This window comes from Lynx canadensis, chromosome B4, assembly GCF_007474595.2.
Source record: "Lynx canadensis isolate LIC74 chromosome B4, mLynCan4.pri.v2, whole genome shotgun sequence".
Taxonomy (NCBI): Eukaryota; Metazoa; Chordata; class Mammalia; order Carnivora; family Felidae; genus Lynx; species Lynx canadensis.
In genome coordinates, this window is record NC_044309.1 from 97,914,788 (window position 1) to 97,930,096 (window position 15,309).

At 37.1% G+C, this 15,309-nt stretch overlaps 1 protein-coding gene across 1 annotated transcript; it reads left to right on the forward strand.

Annotated features, from left to right (window-relative positions):
• Nucleotides 1-9,063: 9,063 nt before the first annotated feature.
• On the forward strand, nt 9,064-12,781 carry ATXN7L3B (ataxin 7 like 3B). The gene has a single exon (XM_030323254.1). It carries the CDS (start codon nt 9,394-9,396, stop codon nt 9,685-9,687), a length of 294 nt encoding a protein of 97 aa, XP_030179114.1. The 5' UTR covers nt 9,064-9,393; the 3' UTR covers nt 9,688-12,781.
• Nucleotides 12,782-15,309: the final 2,528 nt, after the last annotated feature.

A 15,309-nucleotide genomic window follows, 5' to 3' on the forward strand; every position in this document is an offset into this window, starting at 1 on the left:
GTGTTGTAACTTGTTTATGTATGTAGGCTTTATGGGAGCAAGTATTTGGGGCTAAAAAAAAAAAAGCTGACTTGTTATTTTCTTTGAACTCCCAAGGAAACATTAACAAGAACCAGAGGTAAGCATATGAAAATATACCTGCAAAAACACCTTCCTGCGTTAAAAATAAAGGGAACGGGCAGGCAAACAAAAGAAACACTATGAAACAAATTAGCTTCGGGAGCCTGAGGCCTGATCTAGAGAAAAATGGCAAGAGTACCTATGTTTGACCAGAAGAGAATTTCACTGCACAGAACTATTTCAAGGGCAGATGCCACTCATGTGTTTTAAGAGAAAGCTTTTTATAAAGCCAACAAATTCATTTATATATGAATGCTTGCGATTTTGTGTAGGATTCAGACAGGCTACTTCCCAGAGAAAAACAGTTAATATAAAATACACTACATCTACTTTGTCAAAGTTTATTCCTTCGATTTACTTCCTCTTTGTTTCTTGTCATTAATATCTAACCCTCAATATATCAGGAAAATTGTCACCATTATTTGCCATCTGCGTCCAGTGGGCCTGTTAAAAAATAGTTTTGCCATTTAATAAATAACTCACTGAAATAAGATTAAAGAGAGAGTGGAAAACAACTATGTTAGAAATTTTTAAATAAATGTAACCATTAAAAGACTTTTTGCAACAAGTAAATTTTGGTACAAAAGCTTCATAAAAGATGAAAAATATGTCACACCTCCTTTTAGCAAAATAATTTCTTCTGCAAAAACGTTGCCCAATGAAGGTTTTCCTAGCTGATTACTAGCTAAATGTAATTACCATATGCCCCTTTGTTCTTGGAAATATATTGTTCACTTACAGATTCTAGAAAATTCATCTAGATACTGTCATCTGCAGACTCATTGTCTCATTGTCTGAGATTCCATTTACATGATCCATTTCATATCCATGATCCATTTCACCATCATTAGACTACTGCTATCTATCCCTTTGAATTTATCTTCTAATTCATCCAATAATTGTAAAACATCTTCCTCTGTCAATTTTCTTCTCTACACCATTAAGGACAGAAAATGAAGATTCCTCAATTCTCAATTGTGTTCAGTAAGAGCTAAAAGCAGATCATAGAGATGTTATCTCCAGCCTTCTTTTACACCTTCTTGAAAGATGATGCAGTATTTTGGGACACAGAATAGTAAAAGTGAGAGACAATAATTATTTCGCTGATATTCTATCCTTCTAACAGAAGGATAGCAGAAACAAACTTTCTTGAAGGGCTATATTAAATAGTTTAGGCTTAGGAATTATGTGGTCTTCACTGCAACTTCTCAATTCTGCCATTGAAGAAAAAGCAGCCATGGACAATACAGAAATTAAATGTAGCTGTGTCCCCAAACAACTTTATTCACAAAAAGAAGTAATAATCTTGATTTTGCCCATGCTTACCTCTATGTGACCAGACGATTTCATCATTCTTCTGTTTTCTTATTGTTTTTGCCTTTTAAAAATAATTGATAATTATTGATGAAACAGTTATTCTAATAATGAAATAGAAAAATGTTTCAAGAATATAGAAAAAAATAGTATCACCAAGGTCCTATTAATGTAGCTTAGATTTAGAGATATGTCCAGTGAATCCATAAGATAGAATTAACTTTATTCTATTTTAAATAATTAAATTTTCACTTCATTCTTTGAGTTCTCAGAAAAATACCTGTTATGAAGCAACAATTTTACTAATAGTAGGTGATACTCAAAGAGAAACTTTAATTCTAAACCTTGGTGCAGTAGATCGTGATGATATATTAAGTATTAATGGTCTTTTATGAGGGTGCCTGGGGGGCTCAGTCAGTTAAGCAACTGACTCTTGATTTTGGCTCAGTTCATGATCTCATGGTTGTGAGATCGAGCCCCGCATCAGGAGCTCTCTCGCTTTCTCTCTCTCTCTCTCTCAAAAAACTATACATGTCATTGCATTAAATGACAACGATGGGACTTACCTATGTTTGTATTTTTCTGTAAGATACAACGTCTAGTCAAGTAAGAACCACACAAGTCAGGAAGTGAGAAAAATGTTTGAGGACTATGTTAAGGATGTATTCACAACTGACTAAAATTTAACAGCAATGGGGGCTGGCTACAAAAAGAAAATGAGTGGCAAAAGTAGATGTTGATGTTCATAAGGAGTGAAATTTGGTAAAGTTAGAGTAAGATAATGTAAGAATGATATTTTAGGAAATATTTTAAAAGTGAGGCTAGAAAGCAGCTAATAACCTCTGAGAATGGGGACAAATCAAGGATCAAAAATTCCTTGAGAATTGAAAATCGAAGAGCAGTTTCAGATGAATGAAAGAAAAGAAGAGGTAATACAACATGAGGTTAAGTCCAGAAAGGAAAACTAGAGCTACTTTAATAAAAAAAAATCGTAATTAATCTGTGAAAGATTCTGAGATACCCTCATGTTAGTGCCTAAATTTGCTCTTACTTTTACGTTTACCAAGATTTTCACAAGAAAATTAATCTCTCACTTGGTGGCAAGTGCCAGATGCCTGTCTATGGAACACAAGAAGTAAAAGCATCCCACCCACCAGGTTAACAGCTTGACTTAAGAAAATATGAGACAGCTCTTGATGGGAAAAGACAAACAAAAACAAACCTAATGGACATTAGTCAAATTAGGGGGAAAAAGTATATTCAATTAATTACACGAAAACTTCTTTATAACTTGAATGCAAAGAACTATGGCAAAAGAAAGAAAATAAGAAAGATAGAAAGAAACTTAATTTTGCACTGAGAAATCTAAAACCAATTTCGTGAAAACCTCTAATACTTCTTAGACAGTAAGAACTTTTATATGAAGATTTTATTCTTAAAACCCTCAAAACACATTTCTAAATTAAGTTTATGATCTCTCTGTTTAATGCATGGTTTGATAATCCAAATGAAGCAAAAGCTTCAAACAATTGATTTAAAAAATAAAAAAATTAAACAGTACCTTGTGCAAATGTGTAGAGCTTCACTTTATTAGTGATAAATAATATCCATATTTTAGCAGCTATGGATAAGCAGAGTGCTTAAGCAATTGTATATGTCATTGGCCATTGGTAAATGCTACATTGGCAGTAAGATTTTGATGTAATACATATTAATGCTAACTCTAAAGTGTCTTTACAAAATGGATTTATTGTGTAACAAAGAGAAAATTAGGATTCAGAAGCCCTGACGTCCTAATTCTGCCACCAATTAGTTGGACAATTTATTTAACATCTCTGGCCTTCATTTCTTTACAGACATGAAGATATAAGTTTAGTTTCTTCCTTTTTCTATTGGGCTGATTAAGGAAAAAAATGCCATGGATTTTTCTTGGTGAGTTCTATGTTCAGCTGTTTCTGTTTACTCTGCTGTGCACTAGCAACCAAAAGGCATGTTTTACTAATCAAGACAGGTTGAAGGCATGTTTTACTAATCAGGACAGGTCCAATCAGGACAGGTCAAGGTTACATGTCATGTTACAATCTTGGGGGTTATATTTCTAAAAAGTATTGTGCTTGGCAAAACTGGAATTAGCAAGATCAAGCTCTCCTAAAGTATATGGACTAGTAGTGGAGGAAAAGGCATCAATATTACTGTAATTAAATATATTTAAAAACTAATGTAATAGAAGTTCCAGAAGGCATCTGTGTCCAAAAGAAACCTGAGTTGTCAGCATTGTAAACTCACTCTGGTAGATGAGCTTTCTTCAGAATCATCTTCATTTTTTTTCTTTTGAGAGAGAGAGAGAGAGAAAGAGAGCAGGGGAGGGGCAGAGAAAGAGGGAGACAGAATCTGAAGCAGGATCCATGCTCTGAGCTGTCAGCACAGAGCCTGATGCAGGGCTTGAACCCACGGACTGAGAGATCATGACCTGAGCCGATGTCAGAAGCTTAATTGACGGAGCCACCCAGGTGCCCTAGGTGCTTCAAGATGCCCTAGGTAGAGAAGGAGAAGGATCAGGGGAGGGGCAGAGAGAGAATCCCAAGCACGATGCTGGGCTCCATCTCAGGAATCCTAAGATCATGACCTGAGCTGAAACCAAGAGTCTGACCCTTAACCGACTGAGCCACCCAGGTGCCCCAGAATCATCTTCATTTTCAAGCAACATTGCTACAGCACCCTGATCTGCTAAGATAATTTTTTTTTACCATAATTAAGGCTTTCACTAGAGAAACCATGTCTTTAAAAGTATTTTTATTAGATTAAAATTGAATGTCTTTGAACTTGTGCACATCATTGTGTTGTTTTTTTTTTTTTCAAAATTTTCTACTATATAATTGTTCCAGATTAAAAGAGACTACAAAGACATGACAAGTAAATGCAACATCTAGTCTTGGCTTCCAGGAAAAAAATAAAAACTCTAGAAAGGACATTATTAGGATATTTGGCAATATTTGAATATGGATTGTATTTTAAACAATAGTATTAGTCAATTCTTAAACTAGTCAAAATCCTAAATTTGATCATTGTAATGTGATTGATAAGAGAATGTCAACAACCTTATGGCATAGGCACACTGAAATATTTAGAGGTAATAGGGCATGATATCTGTAACCCACTATCCAATAGATTAGAAAAAACAATAATTCAGATTAGTTTGTGATAAGGAAATTCCAGAGGGGCGGGGGGGGGTGGGGAGAGACAAAGGGAAGGAGAAAGAGTGTAGAAGTGGCAAAATGTTAAGTAAATTTGGGTGAAGAGGAGATATATATATAAGCTATTTCTAATATTCTTACGATTCTGTAAGTTTGAAATTTCTTTAAAACAAGGGTTTTTAAAAGTCTCTGTTAATTGTTGCCACATCCACATTGCCTAATCAGAAATTATTTTCTGTGTTCAGGTTTACATTTTTCTGGGCCCTTCTTTGCGTCCAATTGTAAGGTATACACATATCCTTCTCTGCACTACCATGCACACTCTCTCACACAGGGAGGATCCAGCAACAGTTATTATATTGTCTTACGAAACAGATTATAACCTACAAGGCAATGCCATAAATACTTTTAAAATGTTTTTTAAAACATATTTCTGTACATACAAATGTATGAAAATCATTCCAGAGAGCCTCTAGAGCACTTCTGTAGATCAAACTGGTCTCAACAATTGATATATAGAAAGATCAACTGTTTAAAAAAGACTATATTATGCTAAGTGCTAAAAATTTTATTCATATACTACACTACTTACTAACTATAGTTAGCAGGATTACAGTGTCTTTCTCTTTAGAAGATCATAAGCCAGAGTTGTTATAAACGCCAAAATTCACTAAGTCACCTTGATTTCACAGTTGAGTAGGGCAGATTAAAATCGTAAATTTATTTTAGACATTGCAATTTTAGCATGACACCCTTATCTAATATCAAATTGTGGTGTCTCAGAATCTCATGCAAGGCATGATAATCAGTTTTTAAATGCAAATCCTGAAAAATGGATTTCAGCAGAGGATGAATTTGAAACTTCAAGCTGGCCATGCCTGGGAGGACGTGTGAGTGCTTACTGTTGACTTATGGCACACATACATTTCTTTTTGCAAACTATTGACAAGAAGGCATAATACTACATAACTTATTTCTGACATAAATCATGGTCCAATGAAACTAAGAAGAAGACCGTATGGCCAAATGTTCCCTCCCTCTCTAATTTGCTATTCACTTATTTTTAAATACCTGGGTAAAGAAAAAAATGAAGTTTTAATGAATATTTTATAAGTAAAAGTGAATTTCATAGGAGTCAAAATCGTTACAGAAATTAAAATTTTCAACTAAAATAAACATCTACAAATAACACCTTCGGATATTAGGCAAGATAATTACAACACTCAGCTAGTGTTCAGTAGATGAATAATTTTCCAAACCCTGAAGGTGCTTCAAGATGCCCTAGGTAGTAGAGCAAATTAGTTTGTAATAAGAAAACCCTTAGTCATCCAGTTGAGGACCTAACACTTGAGTTTTGTAGGCCAATATATATACATATTGACCCATAACTTGAAAAACCTATTTTCTTAGATTACTGAATTCACAGAAATTTAGTTTTAGAAGAAACATTCAGAAAACATGAGCCCACCTGTCTTTTTTTTTTTTTTACAAATGTGAATTCACCTTCTTGCCCAAAGTCACTTGATAGATTAGTAGCAGAAATAATAAATTAGTAGCAACCCCTGTCTTTTGGCTACCAGAACTATCCATGATGCACTCTACTATCTCACTTTTCTATTTCATGTGAACACATACACAGAAAAATGTGTGACTATTAAAAAATAGTTGTTTTATGGATTTTCAACCTTTCATAAAAACCATTAGATAACAATTTAAAGCATGTTCCTCTTTGAAAGAGTTGATTTTCTCAGTGCATATATTACAACTGAATGGGGAGAAAATAAAGACAATTAAACTTTCACAGTAAATTCCTTATACTTACCTTAATTTGTGTACTAAATATTTTAAACCTATATGATGTACATATTGTTTGAAGATCACTTACTTATGAAGAATTAATCCCCATCACTTGCTTTATATTGAAAAAATGGCTTGGATAATGGAGAATATCTATTTTATTTCATTTCATTTTTATACCAAAGGCTTACATATCTTCAACCCTATTGATTGCAATAGAACTAAGGAGTTCCTTCTAACTTCTTTTTGTGGCATATCATTGATTTAACATAAAGACTTCAGTACATTTCAGTGAGAAGTAAGGCAATCTAGTTAAATGAAACAAATAGAAGAGAGGTAATAAGGTGATGATGAACATCAATGCAAATTTTCAATGTCACAAAAGTGGTGCTGTTTTAAAAGTAAATTTGATAAAATACGGACAGAAAATTTAAACCTAGCCATCGTCCTGATTATTTGAATTTCAGTTAATGGTCTGCTTGTAATATATTTTGAAGTATATTTTATTGATGAGCCCTCTTCGTTAAATAAATTGAGGACTTCAGTTCCAGCTCTCACAGTATAAGGAGGACTTAAGAAGCAGAGAAACAATATTTTATTCTCTCCCATCAAAATCAAATATGCAAAGGTTCTCATGATAATTTGGACAGAACAAATTACATGGGAGACAATCACCATGAAGAACAATTGTCCACTATCAAGCCCTTTTAATTCCTTGCTACTCAAAGTGGTCCATGAACCAGCAGCATCAAAGTATGTTAGAAATGCAGAAACCCAGGCCCTACGTGAGACATACTGAACTATAATCTGCATTTTAAAAGATCTCTGAATGGTTTGTATGAACATGAAAGTTTAAGAAGTATTGCTTTAAAACAGATTTGCAGAAGGCATGAGAGAAAAGGAGTGGAAGCAATCTATTTAACATCTGTATTTTCTTAACTAGACATATCACAAAAAAATAATAATATAGTATTATATACTTTTGTTAGATACTTTGTGAAAATTTTTATATTCACTGTCATGTTTAAATCTCACAACAAACCTATGTGATGAGAACTGTCCCCAACATTTTGCAATGAGAAAACAGATTTACATAAATAGATAGGACAAGTTCACACAGATAGTAACTGGTAGGAAGCAATCTGACTCAAGAGCTTGTGCACTTAATCATTATATTTTATGGATTAACATTATGGCTACATGCAGATTCTGACCTATCAAAATATGGTACCAATTTTTGAGTGGAGAACATATAAATTGCGTAATAGCTGTAGTAGAGAATAAATTCTATTTTAAAAAGTTTTATCATGTATGAATCTTAAATGGCCTAAGCTTTCAAAATCTTTTATATCTGCCAATTTGTGATTTTTAAGATGATAAAATACACAATCAAAAAATTTGGATGGGTACAAGCACTGATAAATTACTCCTAAACCAAATAAGGTTAATTGGTACTTAACCTTCATACGAAGTGAGATAAAAAGAATGATTTATAAAACTATTTGAGAGTGTTCTGATAATCATATACATTAAGAAAGATACATGTATATATTTTCCTTTATTCTGGAAAAGAAATTAAAGAACCAGGAAGGTACATATTTTAAAGTTTTTCTTTCTTTAGCTACAGCTATTTTTGGATATATTATAAAGATTCAAGAGGCTGCTCTATTTCAGTGGTGGTGGCAGGGACCAAAAAACTAGCAAAAAGTGAAGTACATACTACAGTATTTTTATTATGGTATATTCTAGTCCATAGTTAATATGATTAAAATAGCTCACATTTACTGAATGCTTGCTTACATGTAAGGCACTGTCACAAGAGGATTTTTTTTTTACGCTATCATTTAATCTTAACCATGAAATAGAGACTAGCTTTATTCAGATAAATACAGAACAGCTAAATGTTGGATCTAGAATTTAAACTCGGGTAGATTGGATCTAATTCTCACATTCATGCTGCATAATTTTAGGGAAAGCTTCCTTTATTTCCCAGTATGCTTAACATGTTTCAGGCTTCCTCCCTCTTTAATAGAGACTGGACGTGCAAATTTCTCTTTGCATTATTTTAGAGATGTATATGATAATCTACTTATAATCACTCTGATTTAATGGACTTACAAATGAGATAAACGCCTTAGGTTCATGGAATCAATATATGTGAATTATGTCTTTAGTACCTAGTTCTTATTTTTAAGACTGAAAGGCAAATTATATTGTAATTTGTTTCCTTGCACCATCTAGTGGATTTAAATGACAAATGCGGCAGTTAACTAGAAATAATTAAAAGTCAATTATATAAGTGAAATTTTCAAACGTATCCGGAGAACTGTTCCTAAAATCGTATTTTGGATCCTACCAAAAGGCGCACGTCATTATTTGCCATTTTCATGAGGGAATCAATTAGGCATGTGTGGTGAATTCATTAGGGAATGTTTAAATCTACAAATAAAATAACAGAAAACAGCAGCATCCTTGCAATCCATTTACATTAGAGATAAGGAAAGTCCGACACGTTTAGCTCTCCGAACCAAACGAAATCGTAAACGGCGAGGCTTCCCAGGGACCTGCGCGGAGGGAGAAGTACCGCGAGTTTGCGCGGGACCAGTGCGCAGGCGTTCTGAGGGGCGGAAGTTAGGAGGCGGGGCTAAGCCCGGACCTGGGAGCGGAAGAGGCCGGGGTTGCTGGCTGAGGCGCTGAGACCGTTTGGCGGTGAATCCGGGGCCAGCCTGAGCTCAAAGTCCCAGACCCCGGGAGACGCCAGAAGAAACCGAAGGACTTGAGGTTCGGGAGCAGTCGCCGCTGGCCGCTGCTCTGCCTCCGCCCCCGCGGACGCCTCCGCCCCCGCCGCCTGAGGACGCGGCCCTGACAGGCCTCTAGGCCTAGGCGCGGCCCGAGGAGCCCGACGTGTTGCTGCCGGTGCTGCTGTGAGTAATACGAGCGCCCTCTCCACAGTCGTTTACAGATTAAAATGGAGGAAATTTCGTTGGCTAACCTGGATACTAACAAGCTAGAGGCCATCGCTCAGGAGATATACGTAGACCTAATAGAGGATTCTTGTTTGGGCTTCTGCTTTGAGGTGCATCGGGCAGTCAAGTGTGGCTACTTCTACCTGGAGTTCGCAGAAACTGGTAGCGTGAAGGATTTTGGCATTCAGCCTGTGGAAGATAAAGGAGCGTGCCGCCTTCCGCTTTGCTCCCTTCCCGGAGAATCTGGGAATGGGCCTGATCAGCAGCTGCAACGCTCACCCCCAGAATTCCAGTAGCTGCAACATGAGAGAGTCAGAGGGTGACCAGGACAATAACATAGACCGGTCCTGTGGTTTGGAGAAGTTAGGTATCTAAGTAGAAAAAGAAAAAAAATAAAATAAATAAAATAAGACAAAAGTCCCAATTCCCATTGAAGATCCTAGCCTTTAAAAACCCAAAGTGGAGAATTTAGGAATTCGGATCCTTTTATAAGTATATTACCTGGAATCAGCTTTGAAACCCTGGGCAGGAGGAGCTGTGCATCCTGTGCACCGTACCGTGCAGGTCGAGCTCTACACCAGAAAGTGCACAAGTGTACTGTGTCCAGTGCACAGGTGAGCAGCTGTGTACCCAGCATATAAATCCTTTGGTTCCTCAGCCTTGCCGTCTGCCTGATGTCAAGGGCTTTCTCGGTTACTGACAGTTTGGACATAGCTGATGGTCAGGCCTTAATCACTGGGCCTCAGTGGGACTGCTCCTGTGATCTTTGAGCCTCTGATTTGGACTTCTCCAAGACAAGTGAAAGTCAGGTATGAGATCTGGATGTTAACAGTTCCAATTTGGGAAAACCAAGAAAAAGAATTACAACTGAATCTGGTAGGGGAAGCTCTGTGATCTTGGCTCCAACAAGAAGAAAAGGTCAAAGCTACCAGTTTCCCAAAGGTCCAGCATTTACAGTGACTTGAACAGACTTGGGGACAAGGGCTAACCTTTTGCTGAACAGAGCCCTTTGTCTTGCACCCCACCCGGTGGCATAGGCTTGGTAAATGGACAGCTTGGTTATCCGGGCAGGCTGAGGATTTAGTTATGATCCCTTGAAGAGGTAGCAGGGGCCTCTGCAACTATGCACGATCTCTTAAACTGCAAGATTCATATCTGGATATATGATGCTGTGAACAACAGTTTGGTGGGGCAGTCATTTTCCTACTCTGAGTTACTATAGTGTTACCTAGCCAGTCCGTGTGTCTGACTTGGTCATTATGCCAGGTCACTACCTGCCTCTCATGCCAGGGGCAGGTCTGAATTACTGAAAAGTATAATGGCCATGCAGGAGACTGTGATTTGAAAGCTGAGCCCAGAGGGGACCTCTTCCAGCTACCTTCAGTGTTAATGGGTTAGTGCTAGGAGCCAAGGAGCAAGACTGGGTTGTCTCTCATCTGACTGCAGTATCCTATTGAATGCCCCTGTTCCTTGGGTTGGTCAGTCAAAGCTCTGTTATGGTGACCATCTAGACTGTCCCCACCTCTGTCCCTAATGAGGGGCAGCCCCTTCCATTCAGTCCCATTTGGACATTCTTGACAACAAGAGCTGTCCTTTTGTTGTCAGAAGTCAGGGAATGGGATAGGCAAGGATGGGAAATGTGAGCCACATATCAAAACTACCCTCCACTTTACTCCCTGATCGAGGGTTTATGAAGTGTAGAGGGGTGAGAGCCCCAAAGTGAGCGGGAACGGTGCTGCTTTATTTGAAATGTTTTCTTACCTCATTCTGTGCCCCAGTAAGGGGCCCAGCCTCATCTGTCTGGCTTGGCCCCGTGTTCCTACTGTCCCCTGCTCCACTGCCTATCTGGTGCAGCTCACGACTCCAGGTGCTGCCTGCCACCCTGCTTTCACACTGACCAGTTTCAATTCATCTCTCTTGATGCTCCTGCTTCTGAAGCCTGCCCAGTTTCCCTTTCCTTGGCTTGTTTTAAGTTTTTCTTTTCTTCTTCTTCTTCTTCTTCTTCTTCTTCTTCTTCTTTTTTTTTTTCTTCCAGGAGATCCAGAGAAGAATCTTTCTGAGGGGTTCCTCTGTTCAGATTAAAATGGGGAGAGAACATAATTTTTTGTATATGAAAGGCAGTGTCATGCCTAAGCATTTTCCTATAGGACTGCCTTGCTAGATGCCTTCCTGCTGTGTCTTACTTCATAAGGAGTTACATCTTCCCACCTCCACTTGGATACTGCCTCTTAGGACCTAAGCAGAAGACCAGTAAAGACTGACTGACACACACGGGGATGGAGTGGGTCCTGATCTGTTTTCTCTAAACCTTGCTGTGCATGTATCCTTATCCCAGAAGGAACTGTTTGCACTGTATGGACTGATTTGTGTTACATATAGACATTAAGGGAACCATAGTAATAGGGCTGGCTTCAAGACTGTCTATTATTGCATTCTCCCCCTGGAATTGTTCTGGTCAGGGTTAAGGTGTAGTTACAGATTGGTCTTCAAGAATTGTAATAACTTTTTAGAAAGTTAAACTTCAGCAAGAGCTAAAATAATTTTGGGTTATCTGCCCTTGATTTTATAGACATCTCCTTCTAAGGGGATACATAGGGAAAGGAGGATCTAAGTAAAACTCTGGCCTATTCCCAAATAACGTCTGAGAAACAGGCTGAAGGTAGGGTCATCGTCCACTCTTCCTTCAGGGAGGGAGCTCTGATTGTGATATTACTGTTTGCTTTCTGGTCTTTCTCTTGGTTAGAGGAGGAAGAAGTGGAAAGTAATTTTGAATAATCATTGGTTCATATTACCTCCCTCTTGGTTATTGTTTTTGTTTTTTGCCCTCCCGTTATTAGGGCAGTAGCCCTAGGCCTCTCCTGGTTGGGTATGAAGTGGGCTAGGTCCAACAGGTGCCCTGAGGGGACAAACTAACTCCTTTCTTTTCTGGGGAGTGAATGCTCCCTACCATATAGTTGACAGTGGTTAGGAACTCTCCCTTTCCCTACCTATCTTCCCTCTAACAGCAGAATTCCTATCCCTCCTTCCTTCCTCAATTAAGTATATTGATCACCCTGTAATTCTATTATGTATCTGAGTGTGTGTGTGTGTATGGGGGGAAGGGGTTCTTTACAAATTTTTGTGGTTTGTGGCTTTTTCTTCCATATGTTAGTTCCCACCACCGCATGTCCAGGGGCCATTGCCTGGCATTATCGCATGCTGGGATCATTGGGGAAGTGTAGTGAAGCTCACCACTGTCCTTTGTTTTGGAGATTATTATTTTTGCATAAGTAGTCCATCCTATACAGATTGCTAACTGTGTATTCCCCTTGCCCCTATGGCTGCTGGTGTAAATAAACTGCATCTCCCCATTGGTAAACAGTACTAATAAAATTTTAAAAAATGACTTTATTTAGACTGTATGTTCATCTTTTAAGATTATACATGTTTTTCAGATATTGACATAGTAAAATAAATGTTGAATTGCTGTTGAACCTTTATCATTTTCTCCTGAATGGGAGTTTTATCAAAGTAGAGGAACTTTGTCCAGCTTTATTTCTCCATCTAGTCCTACACATTTAGCCTTCTGCAACATCCAGTGTAAGAAACGAAGTAGGTGGTAAAGTAAATACAATCCAAGCCTGTCACTAAATGAGTCCAATATGAAAGTCAGTTCTCTTTGAGTGGAACTCCAGATACCATAATATATACATTTTACCACCTTTTCAAGCTCATACCCTTGCTCTCAAAAGACACATGATCCATAGCAGAAAATGAGTCGGCCTTTTTAAAGGTAATTTTTTTCCCAATACTTTTCATTATTTTTTTACCCCAACTCTTTAGGTCCTTCAGTTTGTTTTTAAAGTAATTCTGAGAATTTTTATTCCTTTCAGTTCGTAATCCAGAGGTGGAGCACTTCTCTTAGAAATTATACATATTGCTTAGTGCTGTTCAAACTTATTTGTTGGCTAAATGTTCTAGTTCATTAAAAAAAAAAAAAGTCCCAAATTGGAAGTAATATTTAGATGAGTAAAAATTATGATAGAAATGGGGCCAGCAGAAAAATCATCTCAGCACAATACCTCAGGGATGTTATGGACCTGTACCATGGTATTGAGTCACCTAACATTTAAATGTAGCTGCAACAAATACTTTTGGATTTTATTTTGTATGTTTAGATTTAAATTAAATGTATTTGGTGCTAACCTAATTTTCTGAAATGAGGATTTGCAAGATCTCAATGCTTACTGGATCCATTTGATTTCAGGACTTTTAAATTCTTCCTTTTCATGTTTTCTAACTAATGATCTTCATATTTAAAAAGAAAAAAAAAAAGCATACCTTTTAACTCCCTGGATACTGCATTTTAACTACAGCATGTACCTTGAGGTCAGGAACCTAATTAATGGTTACTTGATGTTGACAAAGATAAAGACCCTGAAAATAAAGTATGCTCTCTAGTTAAGTATTCAGGAAGAGCTTTCTTTGCACACAGTAATCATTAGTAATAATTTAGTATTGGTCATAATAACTCCTTAGGACCCATCTGAGTTACTTTGAAGTGTTATATATATATATTTTTAATGTTTATCTTTGAGAGAGAAAGAGCGTGAGCAGAGGAGGATCAGAGAGAGAGAGAGAGAGGGAGACACAGAATCTGAAGCAGGCTCCAGGCTCTGAGCTGTCAACCCAGAGCCCAACAAGGGGCTTGAATTCATGGACCATGAGATCATGACCTGAGCTGAAGTTGGATGCTTAACTGACTGAGCCACCCAGGTGCCCCTTATGTGTTATAATTTTTTAAAAAGGGGGTACCTGGGCAGCTCATTCAGTTGAGCATCTGACTTTGGCTCAGGTCATGACCTTGTGGTTCATGAGTTCGAGACCCGCGCTGGGCTCATTGCTGTCCACGCAGACTCCACTTTGGATCCTCTGTCCCCCTCTCTCTCTGCCCCTCCTCTGCTTGTGCATTCTCTCTCTCTCAAAAAAGAAAAACATTTTAAAAAGTATAAAATTAGTATATTAATGTGCTAAAATAAAAGCCCAGCACTTACACTTTATTAAACACCTTTTCATGTTAGTCCTCAAAATAGTTACCTTGGTTAGTGCTGGTTCTCAGATCAGTTAGAGTAGCATCAGACTTTAGAAGTTTCACTCTGCTGTGGAGGATGCAAGCTGTTTAATTCTCATTCATGTTCCAAATAATGCCCATGATGCTTAGGAGGATAACGTTTGTTACAAGTGATGCACTTGTTAAAAAATATTGCAGATAAACCTATAAATCCTCGTGTGGCTTTTCTCTTTCCATATTTTTCAAAATGTTTTTCAAAAATTTTCAATCATATATTACTTGAGCCTTGCTGGAAAAATGTGTGCTGAAAAGGAAATAGTACATTCATTTTAGAAATGAGAAAATAAGTTCAAAACAATGATTTCCTCATATTTCAAAAAAAATACAGAAGCAATAGAAGCAAAAGTAGAATTCTGGTTCTAGGCTAGTGCTCTTTGTTGAAGCAATGAATTTTTAAACTAATAAATGAATGGAGTAAAGGACAAAATGACAGTTAAAGTAGAATTAAAAAATTGAGATGCTAGTGAAAACTTAAAGGCAATGAATCTGAAAACATTGAAAAAATGGAAAATCTATTAAAAATATAACTCCAAGGAACTTTTATCTTTTTAACAAATGAATACATCTAGAAGTTAAGAAAACTAATCTCATCTCTACCCAGATACATAAACACTAGCTACTTAGAATTTTATAGACAATACGACAAAAAAACATGATTATAAGCTAAGTGTATTGTGAAGATAGATGAAAAAGAAGATGTTAGCAAACCAACTCCTTTAAAATATCAAAAATAAACATTATCAACAAGTAAGGTTAATACCAGGAAAGAAAGATTTTTACTCAGAAAATCATTGAAGAAAAAGCATGT

Bases quoted from the DNA above. Each gene is read 5' to 3' on its own strand.
- ATXN7L3B (XM_030323254.1), top strand. From the start codon at position 9,394: ATGGAGGAAATTTCGTTGGCTAACCTGGATACTAACAAGCTAGAGGCC.